The sequence below is a fragment of the Strongylocentrotus purpuratus genome, unplaced genomic scaffold (assembly GCF_000002235.5).
Source record: "Strongylocentrotus purpuratus isolate Spur 01 unplaced genomic scaffold, Spur_5.0 spur5_scaffold_7, whole genome shotgun sequence".
Taxonomy (NCBI): domain Eukaryota; kingdom Metazoa; phylum Echinodermata; class Echinoidea; order Camarodonta; family Strongylocentrotidae; genus Strongylocentrotus; species Strongylocentrotus purpuratus.
The window spans coordinates 176596-191582 of NW_022145613.1; the positions used below are offsets into that span (position 1 = coordinate 176596).

Here is a 14987-nt window from a genome sequence, read left to right on the forward strand (position 1 = left end):
ACAAGCATAAACGCCCTGAAAAAGGTCTAGCTGCATCTAGATAACTAGCTTAAGCAAATGATAACAAGTACAGATACAAGCGATACATTAATACAATGAAAATAGCAAATATTAAGAGCCCTGTGGAGAGCTACACCTAGTGTGTGCTAATCCACATGTATTCAAATTATTTGCGGAAGAAGGATTGTCATTGTAAGCAGATTGCTTGATAAAACGACAACCCCAGACAAAAACTCATGAATATATTAACACATATTAAGCAGATACGGATAGGTAATTGAAAATACAAATTTCGATGATGGTGATATTGACAATGCAGATGAGGATGATGATGATGATGAAGATGATGATGATGATGATGATGATGATGATGATGATAATGATGCGAATGAAAGTAGAGATGACATGATAAACATTGAAGAGTTGACACAGAAATTCTACCTTGAGTATTCTGATAACATCGTTTTAACTTTGGCCTTAAATGAGTAGAGTGAGCAGGCCCGTAGCCACGGGGGGGGGGGGGGGGGGCACGTGCCCCCCAAATTGAAATTGTTTAGACCCCTCCCCAGAACGTCGATCAATTACATGTATGTGTCCCCCCCCCCCCCCCCCCTAAACATCAAACTCTGGCTACGGCCCTGAGAGGGAGCAACATGATTTAATAGATTCTGGGAGAAAGTTCCATAGGTCAGGACCATGGTGTCTTATGGATTTATTTCGGGTATACTAGATGAAAATTTGAGGAATTACGAGTAGGGTAAGAGTGAATAGCTTTATTCATAGTGTAAAAGTTTTGAAATGAAAGAGGGAGCATATTTTTTATATACTTAAACATGATCAGTAAACATTGTAGCGAATTTATGTCGAATACTGTAAGGGTTTTCAGTTTGTAAAATATTGGACTTGTGTGAGATAAATAATGGTGAACCAGTACATAATACGAAGGGCTTTCTTTTGCAATAAATAAATAGAGTTGATTTTGATTTTGGCGCTGGTGGCCCATACTAAATTGCAATATGTTATATACTGTAATATCAATGAATTATAAAGCATAACAAGCGGATAACAAGGGATTAATTTCTTCTTTCAAAATCGTTTCAAAATTACAGTAAGTTCATTGGCTGCATGTATCTCTTTCAAAAAGTGTTTGAACTAACTATAACAATCCCATTTTTGTCTTGATGTCTTGATGTCTTGATTTGAAATGTCTTGATTTGTAACTGTCCCTTATTACCTACGCATGTTGGTAATGAGAGACCTTTGGTGATGACGTCATAAATTATTTTTATCTTATTAATCAGTTACATCATGACCACAATTTTGTTTCCCAATAAAGAGAAGAAGTTACTAAAGAGAAAACAAAACTTTCTGTATGTGTAACATTTTTCATGTTTATGTAAATTATGGAAATGTGCTTAAGGGTCTCCAATTCCCCCACACCCACCCTAGTACTAGAGATTAAAGAGGGCACTTACGAGAATGGAAAATGGACACTTATTGCAATGGAAAATGGGAACTTGTCGAAGGAAAAGGGGCACGTGTCAAAATAAAAGGGGCACTTATCAGAGTAAAAGGAGCACTATTCCTATGTAAAAAGGGGCACTTTTCGGGTGCTTGAAAAAGTGGGGGGCACTGTGCCCCTACTCCCCCCAGAAGGGCGGCCTCTGCTGGGGAGTATTCCTACCATATGGTCACCGTGAAGGCATAGGCATAACTAACACAAACTAACACGGTAAAGAGTTAATATTCCAGTTTATAGACAATGTACATGGCGCTATAGGGTGGTGAAAAGTTAGCGTAGGGTGATAAAAAATTAATTGTGCAGTTTATCCATAGACAATGTACATGGCGCTGTAGGGTGGTGAAAAGTTACCGTAGGGTGGTGAAGAGTTAATAATTATTCCAGTTTATCCATAGACAATGTACATTGCGCTATAGGGTGGTGAAAAGTTAGCGTAGGGTGGTGAAGAGTTAATATTCCTGCTTATCCATAGACAATGTACATGGCGCTAGGGTGGTGAAAAGTTAGCGTAGGGTGGTGAAGAGTTAATATTCCTGCTTATCCATAGACAATGTACATGGCGCTAGGGTGGTGAAAAGTTAGCGTAGGGTGGTGAGAGTTAATATTCCAGTTTATCCATAGACAATGTACATGGTGCTATAGGGTGGTGAAAAGTTAGCGTAGGGTGGTGAAGAGTTAATATTTCAGCTTATCCATAAACAATGTACATGGCGCTAGGGTGGTGAAAAGTTAGCGTAGGGTGGTGAAAAATTAATATTCCAGTTTATCCATAGACAATGCACATGGCGCTAGGGTGGTGAAAAGTTAGCGTATAGGGTGGTGAAAAATTAATATTCCAGTTTATCTATAGACAATGTACATGGCGCTAGGGTGGTGAAAAGTTAGCGTAGGGTGGTGAAGAGTTAATATTCCAGTTTATCCATAGACAATGTACATGCATGGCGCTATAGGGTGAAAAGTTAGCGTAGGGTGGCGAAAAGTTAATATTCCAGCTTATCCATAGACAATGTACATGGCGCTAGGGTGGTGAAAAGTTAGCGTTGGGTGGTGAAGAGTTAATATTACCATTTATCCATAGACAATGTACATGGCGCTAGGGTGGTGAAAAGTTAGCGTAGGGTGGTGAAGAATTAATATTCCAGTTTATCCATAGACACTGTACATGGCGCTAGGGTGGTGAAAAGTTAGCGTAGGGTGGTGAAGAATACTCCAGGTTATCCATAGATAATGTACATGACGCTAGGGTGGTGAAAAGTTAGCGTAGGGTGGTGAAGAGTTAATATTACCATTTATCCATAGACAATGTACATGACGCTAGGGTGGTGAAAAGTTAGCGTAGGGTGGTGAAGAATAAATATTCCACTTTATCCATCGACAATGTACATGACGCTGATGTGGTAAAGAGTTGAGAACGTGAAAAATTATATCCATAGAAAATATTTACATGACGGTGACATAATGGTGAATAGTTTCTGCAGGGAGGTGAGACTTTAACTCACATGCCCTGGTTTCTGCGTGTACCACCTTTCAAATATATAACATATTAACATTCATGCATGACTTATAATTATGGTGCGGGGATATATTGCAATTCAAAAGAAGATAATAACTTTTTAATTTCTAACATACATGAGGTGAGGTCTTAGTATAATTCTTTGATTTGCCCCTAAGTACTGCGCTTTACCCCCCCCCCCCCCCCCCCCCCCCCTCCATCATCTACTCTCATTATATCCGACCACCATGCCTATTTTAATTGGTAGCCAGCCATCGTTGCACTGATCATGCCTGACGGATACAATACACAAAGAATATATTGCGTGTGTGTACAATGCGATCCTTACACTTATCAAATTGGCAATTTTTACACATTGGATAGGCTACCTTCATCTCCGATTAGGTGTGTGAAGAAAAGCTTATCTAGTCACTGTACCGCTAAATCAAGTAAATGGCATGCAAGTAGGGTAAACTTGGAGGGTTCAAAGATGTTCACTGACCTAAATGCCCATATCGTAAGCAGTGAACCTGACAGCCAGGTAAGTTGGCAACTTCTTTTTTTTTTTATCGCCACCGGCATCTGTCCGAGGAACAGACCTTCGGCTTCGCCTTCGCCAGATCTACCCCTCCAGACAGCTCAGGCCAGGTGCGTCGGCTTAGTATGCATACCATGGTATGCAAATACGGCACCCTAGGCCCCTGGCACTGGCGGTATCTGCACGAAACGCGCACGCGCACGAAGCCCTACTGCCCTTGGCCTAACCTAAGTTTAGGGCAAGGGGCACGTGATAGTATGAAAAATATGTGATAAAATTCTAGCCTAGGTCTATATCAATGAATATTCATATTTGTTTGCTGTGCCACTACCGCGCATGCGTACTTTTTCTTTGCCATGTTGAATCAATGATAGATCTACTTTGAACATGGATGAATCGTCAGCTAAGTTCCCAGGACCAAAATCCAGTTGAAACCAATTGGAGCAAAACCAATTGAAACCAGTTGCCAACTGGTTTCAATAGGGAAATTGGAACAACTGGTTCCAATTGAAACCAGTTGCCAACTGGTTCCAATTGAAACCAGTTGAAACCAATTGCCAACTGGTTCCAATTGAAACCAGTTGAAACCAATTGCCAACTGGTTCCAGTTGCCTAACTGGTTTCAACTGGAACCAATTGTTCCAATTTCCCTATTGAAACCAGTTGGCTTCAACTGGTTTCAACTGGTTTCAATTGGTTTCAATTGGATCCAATTGAAACTTACAGATGGCATAAACTTAATTAGTTATGAGTTAATTAGCTCTTGCACTAATTATCGCTCATGTCAACACAGAAACATTGTTATATGTGTCTACATTAAGTACAATGTAAAGGGCATTATAATATGCAGACCATATAATATACTTAACAAGGAAGGCATTGCCATTATATATGTTTGTATTTGATGTATTTTGTACATGGTTAGTGTTTTACTAATCAACTTTTAATCTGTGTAATTACAAAAATATATTACTAATGAACATGCTTATCATTGCTAATTAATCTTTATATTTATCTAAAACAAATGCATTACTTGCAAATGAAAACTAATTAATAAGTACATTGTAAATCAAAATAAATTACATAAAACATTGATCTTCACACAAGCATATAATATGCAAATTAACTGGTTTCAATTGGATCCAGTTGCCGGTAACTGGAAATATTTCCAATTGGAACCAATTGGGTAACTGGAAATGAATTCTAACTGGAACCAGTTGGGTAACTGGAAATTACTTCTAACTGGAAATGAATGCTAACTGGAACCAATTGGGTAACTGGAAATGAATTCTAACTGGAACCAGTTGGGTAACTGGAAATGACTTCTAACTGGAAATGAATGCTAACTGGAACCAGTTGGGTAACTGGAAATGAATTCTAACTGGAACCAGTTGGGTAACTGAAATGAATTCTAACTGGAACCAGTTGGGTAACTGGAAATGACTTCTAACTGGAAATGAATGCTAACTGGAACCAGTTGGGTAACTGGAAATGACTTCTAACTGGAACCAGTTGGGTAACTGGAAATGACTTCTAACTGGAAATGAATGCTAACAGGAACCAGTTGGGTAACTGGAAATGAATTCTAAATGGAATCAGTTGGGTAACTGGAAATGAATTCTAACTGGAACCAATTGGGTAACTGGAAATGACTTCTAACTGGAAATGAATGCTAACTGGAACCAGTTGGGTAACTGGAAATGACTTCTAACGACTAACTGGAACCAGTTGGGTAACTGGAAATGACTTCTAACTGGAAATGAATGCTAACTGGAACCAGTTGGGTAACTGGAAATGAATTCTAACTGGAACCAATTGAGTAACAGGAAAATCATCTTAATGTTTCCAGTTGAACTTCTAACTGGAACCAGTTGGGTAACTGGAAATGACTTCTAACTGGAACCAATTGAGTAACTGGAAAAATTACCTTACTGGTTCCAGTTGCACTTCTTATTGGTTTGAACTGGAAATGAGTACCCATAACAATATTTTCCAGTTCGGCAATTGGTTTCAACTGGAAATTTTCTATTCCAATTGAAACCAATTGAAACCAATTGAAACCAGTTGAAACCAATTGAAACCAGTTGGAGATTTCAACTGGTTTCAATTGGATTTTGGTCCTGGGTTAGGATGGAGAATCACCCTTTTTCGCATTGGAGACTTCTTCAAATTATAATTTTAAATGGTTGGAAAGATGCCCAGAGAAGTTGAAAAAACATTGTAGTCTAAGTCAAAATTGTAATTAAAACCTCTTGAAATTTCGAAAAAATGTGACCCAACCCGCTGTTTGAATCGTTTTCATGTCGGAGATCCCTGGAGTTACCCTTCACGTAAAAATGTACGCACTGCCGTGCGGTTCACTGAACTTTGTGTCCGACATCTGCGCCTCCATTGAGAATTGACAGAGAAAATCGTGAGGGGCAGTCCGGGCACCATCCGGAGCCCACACGAGACCCGTATGGTGCACCAAGGGCCCTTAACAGGCTTTCTACGGCTTAACGGTCAGATGAGAACGCCAGGAGAATTGGGAGCAGCCAACTCGGCACCATGGCGCCAATCATCTGGTGAACAGTGTCCCGGCCGAAAATTCCCAAAATGTCTGTTTTTTACTCGCCGTACGGGCCCCGGAGTGCATAAGTGAAAGCCCCATTAGGAAGCTGTGGTAATTTAGACACCATGGACAACTCTCAATTTTGTTATAAAAAATTATAGTGTTCTCTTAGTCTTACTTTAAAAATACTAACATAAAGCCAGGGTAATAATCGGGGCAGCACCAGGAGCGTCACAACATGACAGATATGTGTGCTATATAAGAAGCCACCATTATTATTATTATTATTATTATTATTTGTAAAGTGCCATATCCATTTCGCATAAATACTCAAGGTGCTGAGAGTATACATGAGTTATCTTGCAAATCATTAACATGTAGAGGCTATGATATCTTTGAATCTTGATTTTAAAAGGGAGACTTCTTTCTTGTGACGGAAGCATGTGATTCTGATGGGAGCTTCATCTTACATCACTTCTTGACACAGTATCTAAAATGTAAGTTTTTGCATGCTTCATTTACTGATTTTGAAACCTGGTATATATATATATATATATATACTGTTTGGTTGATCTATTCATTGTTGTATGATGCATTTTAGATGAGTCATATAATTACCCAGCAAGTTAATTACATACTCTACTTCCAAAGAGCATAAACTTGAAAATTCCACCCTACCCCCCCCCCCCCCCCCCAAAAAAAAGAAGGGTGATACACAAAATGTTGTTGTCAAAGACCCTTACATTTTCTGCTACGTCAGATGGTCTCGGTTATTTCAGTGAGTAATAGAGAAAGAGGCTTTTCAGGAACTAAAGGGTTAAAAGAAATATAGTATAAGTCAAACTCTGTGTTATGACATGTTTTGTATAATAAAATTCATGGTATGTTGTTCCAGTTGCATGTGCCTTCTCCATTTCAGATCTACGGTACCCATAAAAGCTGAGTCTCATTGCTTTTAGACTTACAGTACCAGCTTATGTATAAAGTATGTACAGAGGTAAAGATGTCATCTCATTTTATCAGCTAGAGTGCCATTAACAAAATGAATTACTGCTAATTTTTATAATCAAGTTCAACTTTTATCTATTTTGATTTACAGCTAGCAGTAAAGTTGTCTTCCTTGGCCTGGCACAGTCATTCAGTCACTACAATGCAGTGGCACAAAAATTGGTGAGTAGTTATCAGAATTAGGTGACAGAAAACAGTTGTAATAATAGGAGTTTATGAAATAGTAGTGTTGGAGTACACATCGATCGCAGTGCACTCGGCCTTTTTATCCTGCAAGACTTATGTCTTGAAAATTGTTCATAGTTCATAAAGACAGTAACGATGCAGATGCTTAACTGAAATATGATGCAGGTTTACCCAATAATTTTCATTATTTTTGGACATCACGTTAACTAATTATTTCACCTTGGTGCTTCATGAGTACCTTGCATGTAATTTCATTTTTTATTTTTTACTGAAATATGATAGCTTTATGGGAAATAAAATTGCCAGAAATTAATTTAACTGAACATTTTATGAAATTGTAAAATGACATGGTAAAGTACTCATTTTCATTCTAAATTAAATTGTCATTTGTGGAAATGAAAGGGAAAGCCTATGTTGCTAATTACATTTCATGGTTTATTCATCAGGGTGTGAATTTAATGGCAGCCAGAACTTCAGGACAGCTGGACTTCATCAGTGGCTTACAATATTCATTTCCATTAATGAGAGAAGAAGGTTCATCAGTTCAATCTAGCAGCCAAGACACTATTCTTCAAGACTGCATAATGTAAGAAAGTAATTTTTGTTAAGTCATATGTATTCTATTGCTGTAATCTTTTCGTATACACCTCTCATAACTGAAATCTCTTGTGTAACTGCATTATCGATTTAATTGCTATCATTGACGACCCCTCTCCTTGTCAGTTTCAAAGGTGTACAATTGGTCATGACACAAATGTTGGTGTTGTAGTAAAAAATATGCCTGTGTATCAGGAAAAGGCAAAAGTGAAATGTTGTCAAAGGAGGTGTAGTCACTATGGTGACACTCATGTAGCTGATGGATTCTGGACTTGTCTCTCAACACATAATTTGACCCAAATTTATCAATTTCAGATTTGACAAAAGTAAACAGATGTCATTGTATTATATTAACAGTTTGTTAATCTGAAAGTTACCTGGAAGTCTGATGGAAATGAAATTAAAACTTTTTAGATTTAGGATCACATTAAAATATAAGCAAGTCTCAAGCGTCATTATCTTTCCATTTTTGCAGCTCAAAGTCTCTACATCCACTCTACAAACAGCTACAAAAATATATTGGGAAAGAGACTGGTACGCAAACCTATGATGGAACTCTTCTCATGATAGATGACCTCAGCATTCTACATAGTCTAGGAGTTGAGACCAGTCAAATAGCAAACTTCATGCAGTACTGCCAAGTAAGTAAACCATAGGGTTCTACATAGTCTAGGAGTTGAGACCAGTCAAATAGCAAACTTCATGCAGTACTGCCAAGTAAGCAAACCATAGGGTTCTACATAGTCTAGGAGTTGAGACCAGTCAAATAGCAAACTTCATTCAGTACTGCCAAGTAAGCAAACCATAGGGTTCTACATAGTCTAGGAGTTGAGACCAGTCAAATAGCAAACTTCATGCAGTACTGCCAAGTAAGCAAACCATAGGGTTCTACATAGTCTAGGAGTTGAGACCAGTCAAATAGCAAACTTCATGCAGTACTACCAAGTAAGCAAACCTTGGACAAGTCAAAGAGGCAGTAGTAGTAGTAGTAGTAGTAGTAGTAAGCATAGGCGTAGTAGTAGTAGTAGTAGTAGTAGTAGTAGTTGTTGTTGTAGTAGTATTGGTAGTGGTATTAGTGGTGGTGGTGGTTGTAGACGTATACGTAGTAGTAGTAGTAGTACGAGAAGTAGTAGAAGTGAAAGTAGTAGTAGTAGATGTAATGGTAGTAGTTATAGTATTAGAAGAAGTAGTAATAATAGCACCCATCATTTTTTAATGCCTCCGTTACGAAGTAGCCGGAGGCATTATGTTTTCGGGTTGTCCGTCCGTACGTACGTCTGTACGTACGTACGTCCCGTTCTCGTGATCGCGTTATCTGAAGAACCGATTGATGGATTCCTGCCAAACTTTGGTCATGTATGTATCTTGCAGAGCCGATGAACTGATTAGATTTTGGGGGTCACAAGGTCAAAGGTCAAAGGTCACAGGGTTCATTATGTATGCAAAAACAGCTCGTAATCGCGTTATCTGAAGAACCGATTGATGAATTCCTGCCAAACTTTGGTCATGTATGTATCTTGCAGAGCCAATGAACTGATTAGATTTTGGGGTCACGAGGTCAAAGGTCACAGGGCACATTATGTATGCAAAAAATAGCTTGTGATCGTACAATCATTAGAACAGATTGATGGATTCCTGCCAAACTTCATTTATGTATCTTGCAGAGCCAATAAACTGAGTAGATTCTTGGTTCATAAGGTCAAAGGTCAAAGGTCATTGGCTCATTATGTATGCAAAAATAGCTTGTGAAAGCATTCTCATTAGAACTGACAGATGGATTACTATTTAACTCAGGACATCTTGCAGAGCCAATGAACTGAGTAGATTTTAGGGTCATGAGGTCAAAGATCAAAGGGTCATATATGTATATGAGAAATTGCTTGTAATCATGATATTCTGAGAACCTGTTAATGGATTACAATTGAACTGGAATTTTAAAAATTTCTTCTGTTTTGGTTTCTAAAATTGCTCTATGACGGAGGCATCATTTTCGACTGCGCGCAGTCGAAGTTCCATCTAGTTTAAACCTGCTTTAAATATGAACATTTCTCTTTTTATCCAATAATTAATGAAGGTGATACAAAAGTTGCAATGAAGATCACGAAATACAGGCAAAACCCCAGGGGCACTTGTCATGTATAATACCCCTAATTTTAAATTAATTTATGATATTAGTAATTCTTCTCATTATTATTGTTATAATTATCATAGTAATGGTGATGATGTTGATTACTATTATTTTTTATTATTGTTACTGTTGTTTTAATTTTTACTATTAATATTTCGATTATGATTATTGTTTTTTATATTATTATTATATATTTTTTTTATTAATTAATTTATTATATTATGATTATTATTATTATTATTCCCATTGCAGCAATCTGGCAGTATTGTGAGTTTACTTCATTGTGATGGAGATGAAGATGAAGAGATGCTATCATTGAGTACTCAGCTCCAACATGCCTGTACCTGTCATCTAATGATAGAGGGCTTACCAACAGGCTTTTCTAAAGACGTCCATGGTCAGGTAAATCTCCATTGTTGGATTGGTAGGATCAATGGAATCCTATGAAAAGATAAACAATATTCCTGGAAGATTAAGGATATGGCTAGGTGATGCAGAGAAAATGCAAGTGATCATTGTTGATAGGTGAAATCAGTTATTCTATTATTTATTTGCCAAATCACCATACAAAATAGTGCTTTGAACATTTTTCCAGGAATGCAGACATAAAAAAGCAAAGTAGGGTAATAGTCCATGGCAACAACTAAGAACCCTAGTGTAAGAAATGTAGTGTTTCCACATCTAGTATGTTAAGAGCCTTAGTATACTATAGGCAATCTGTTGGAAGCCATTGTGCAACTATGGATGCTGTAGAACAGCGGACCAGATGAGCTGCTAGATTGATGTGATGCAACAAGGCCCTTTCGTGCTTCATTATGCATGTATGAGTTGTCAATACCTTGCACATTTGTCATGTTGAAATACGTGATGGATAGCAAGAAGCAATATTCTGCGTTCCCATTTATATCTGCTGCTTATTTTAATGTACATGTACTTGTTGTAATTCTGTTAATTGTTAAAGGCTCCCGTACAAATAAAAAAAAATCAACTTTTACTCTCATAGCATGGTGCACTTCAAATTTCTGTATGTTATAATGCAATGATTACAATGAAAATACAAAACTTGTAAAAGGACAAGTGGGGACCTTTTATAAGCAGCTGCCTTTTTAATCCTCTCTTGCCATACATGTACTTTAATAAGATGGTATTTTGCTTTTACACTTTTCTGTTGTCTTGTATAAAGGTTGACATATTGTTTTTATATTCACTCTTGATATAGTTGACCATCAGACAGAAATCATCAAATGTAGACAATGCAAGACCATCAAAGAAGATGCTACAGTTCAAGATCACAGACAAGAACGTGTCCTTCTTCCCTGCCGGTACCTCCTCAGCGGTCCTTTGAGTGTCAAGAACGTGACCTTCTTCCCTGCCGGTACCTCCTCAGCGGTCCTTTGAGTGTCAAGAACGTGACCTTCTTCCCTGCCGGTACCTCCTCAGCGGTCCTTTGAGTGTCAAGAACGTGTCCTTCTTCCCTGCCGCTACCTCCTCAGCGGTCCTTTGAGTGTCAAGAACGTGTCCTTCTTCCCCACCGGTACCTCCTCAGCGGTCCTTTGAGTGTCAAGAACGTGACCTTCTTCCCTGCTGGTACCTCCTCAGCGGTCCTTTGAGTATCAAGAACGTGTCCTTCTTCCCTGCCGGTACCTCCTCAGCGGTCCTTTGAGTGTCAAGAACGTGTCCTTCTTCCCTGCCGGTACCTCCTCAGCAGTCCTTTGAGTGTTAAGAATGTGTCCTTCTTCCCTGCCGGTACCTCCTCAGCGGTCCTTTGAGTGTCAAGAACGTGTCCTTTTTCCCTGCCGGTACCTCCTCAGCAGTCCTTTGAGTGTCAAGAACGTGTCCTTCTTCCCTGCCGGTACCTCTTCAGCTGTCCTTTGAATGTCAAGAACGTGTCCTTCTTCCCTGCCGGTACCTCCTCAGCAGTCCTTTGAGTGTCAAGAACGTGTCCTTCTTCCCTGCCGGTACCTCTTCAGCTGTCCTTTGAATGTCAAGAACGTGTCCTTCTTCCCTGCCGGTACCTCCTCAGCAGTCCTTTGAGTGTCAAGAATGTGTCCTTCTTCCCTGCCGGTACCTCTTCAGCTGTCCTTTGAGTGTCAAGAACGTGTCCTTTTCCCCTGCCGGTACCTCCTCAGCAGTCCTTTGAGTGTCAAGAACGTGTCCTTCTTCCCTGCCGGTACCTCCTCAGCGGTCCTTTGAGTGTCACCAACCAAAACTTCTTTCACTACATCCTGGACCATGTGGAAGCAGTAAGATGCACAGCATGTATCGGTGATAAGGAGGGTTCCACAGCATGCATGCATGTGCTAAGTAAGGGCATATGTGCAGAGCTCTGTTTCTGATTCCAACATGACCTTCAGCTTGCCAGCCTGTAGGAGCAGGCATGAGCACCTTTCTTAGAATGAGTAGCAGGACGAGGAAGTTCCAGTGTGCTCTGGTGCCTTGTTTTTCGGTAATGCTCTTGCAGTAACATTGGAACTAACCTAATTGTACACAGTCAATGATTGTGCATCAAGACTGCTACATGTACTCATTTATCCATCTGAAGTCACCCTTGAAGACGTAAGATAGATCATAAAATACAAGAGAACAAGGCTACTCAGTAAAGGGAGAGTTTGAGAAGGGATTTGTAGCGTCTCTTTGTATGTTGCATACCCTCTCTTTTTCAGCTTTTATTTTTCAGCACCATTATCATGATATCTCAAGAACCATTTTAGCTGTGAACTTTAACTTTGTCTTAGTGTCTGTGTGTCATGACAGTGAGATGAACTAAGTATATTTTGAGATGAAAAGGCTGAAGGTCATATAGATCCATATACATCAAATCAAACATTTCTAGCATTGTTAACCATCTTGATAACCATCTTGATAACCATCTGAGCTGTGAACTTCAAACTTAGTAATAGTATGCATCAATATAGGGAGACAAACTAAGTAGAGGTGGAGGATTTAGGTCAAAGATCACAACATTTAATCAATGATAGTTATGACATATTAGTGCTGTAAATGAGTTTGTTTGAAGTAGTAAACTCAATAGGGTAGCAAAGTGAGCAGAGTTTACAGTAGTTAAGTAAGTGCTATTGTACATATTGTTTTTAATGAACTTATATTATAAATACTCAATATTATTTCAATATATTATTTAGAGACAGGTCATTAGATAAATGATTTATGTGCAGTATTTATAATAGATGTCTCCTTGATAGTTGTGTAAATCATTATTTTGTGATTGAATTGTTCCATTAAAGTTCATTAGATTAAAGCATGAATTTTTAATGGAATCATTTTTTCTCATTCCAAACACCTTGTATGTATTACTGAAAACATTTGTACTGGAAAAGGGTAATTATGAATTACCTTCATATGGGGAGAGGCATATTGGAGCTGCATTTTTATACATTTAGTTGCTCTTTATTCCCTTTATTTTGAATCCCTTTTTCTTCTTTTTTCTTTTTTGACCATTGGATTTGAGAGGGAATTGGCCTTAGTACTCTTTTCGCCATGCTACTGACTGATTACAAAAAAAAATTCCATGTTGAGATGTTGTGTTAGATGCTTCTCATAATCAGAAACATATACACACAAAAAAGTGTAGGAACACATAAAGCATAGCACATGGAAATGCCATCATATTCTATTCAGCATCAGATCCATGGTTTTATTCATCTCATCTTATGAATACTATTCTGAAGAATGTTCAAGTATGACATTGTATGATGTCTATTTCAAATGTATACTAATGATTGAATTTTATTTTTAAAATTCAAGATGGCTGCTTTTATACCTAGTGGGATTTTTTCTGCAATGGGAATGTAAATCTTCATTTACTAGAAACTTTAGTCACTTTCTTGGAGATAAGATTAGGTGTATGGAGTATAGTGAACTTCACTATAGAGAACATAGTTATAACTTATAAGGAACCCTTGTTTTAACAAATCTTTTGCATGTACAATTTTTTTGTTTTCTATCGCATTTTAGCCCTGATAAAACAAGATTCAGTATAACGAGGTTCTTTCCCTGGTCCCTAGGCTTGTTTATTTTATATGATGATGTTCACTGTATACAGTCAATATCATTTGAGATTTTAGAACATGAAATAAGTTATGTGAAGTTGAAATTATTTTTCAGTTTCTTGCCTATGATATATATTATATGGCATATATAGGCTATAATGTAGATCATCAGATGTCATTAATGGTACAAATAAAAAGGAAATTATGTATCTAACTCATTTGGTTACATGACTTTAGTTATTTGTATGCAATAGATGAGATTACTATTGATACTGCATGTAATGAATGAGAGACTACTGGAAAAACAGTAACTGTCATTACTCTAAACTACTCATAATATATTTACAAACATTTCATGCTTTCATGAAAAAGTTACAGTACAATGTATTTCATTTGTACCTAGCCTAAAGTGTATCTATACTAATAATGATAAAGGGGGTGTAGCATGGCAAAAACTGTTAACGCCATCTACGACTTCTTTTGGACAACTGCACATGAACGAACAGACTTCATTATCAGCCAGCGTTCGCGAAACAGACGGAAGTTCTCCTCACACTTCCGTTTCATGTATTTTGCACGCACATGAATACTGCTATCGCGTAGTCTGTAGTCGTATTACACCCGATTGGCCCCCAAGTCAGGCCACGGGAAAGACACATAGTCTCGTCGTGCTACACTCCCTTTAATACATTATCCTGACTTCCCCTAAGGATGTTAATGGTACGTCTTGTAATGTGATATACAGAGATTGTCTATTTATATGAAGTTAATAGATGTCGGTGGATGAAATGTCATGTTCAGACTCCTTGTTTGTACTGTTTGTGCCAGTCTTCTGTATGATTGAACATGATTGCTTTACATTAATCACCATACCAGTAGCAGTCAACACAAAGAGAGATTGATACAAGAAACATACTATATGTATATACATTTGATACATTTATTATATAACCCTGGA

At 38.1% G+C, this 14987-nt stretch overlaps 1 protein-coding gene across 1 annotated transcript; it reads left to right on the forward strand.

Annotated features, from left to right (window-relative positions):
- Positions 1 to 3385: 3385 nt before the first annotated feature.
- Positions 3386 to 14823, forward strand: LOC752030 (elongator complex protein 6). Its single transcript, XM_030973753.1, has 7 exons — positions 3386 to 3555; positions 6519 to 6600; positions 7203 to 7273; positions 7744 to 7883; positions 8370 to 8535; positions 10275 to 10424; positions 11242 to 14823. Exons 1-7 carry the CDS (start codon positions 3505 to 3507, stop codon positions 11365 to 11367), a joined length of 786 nt encoding a protein of 261 aa, XP_030829613.1. The 5' UTR covers positions 3386 to 3504; the 3' UTR covers positions 11368 to 14823.
- The last annotated feature ends 164 nt before the right edge of the window (positions 14824 to 14987 follow it).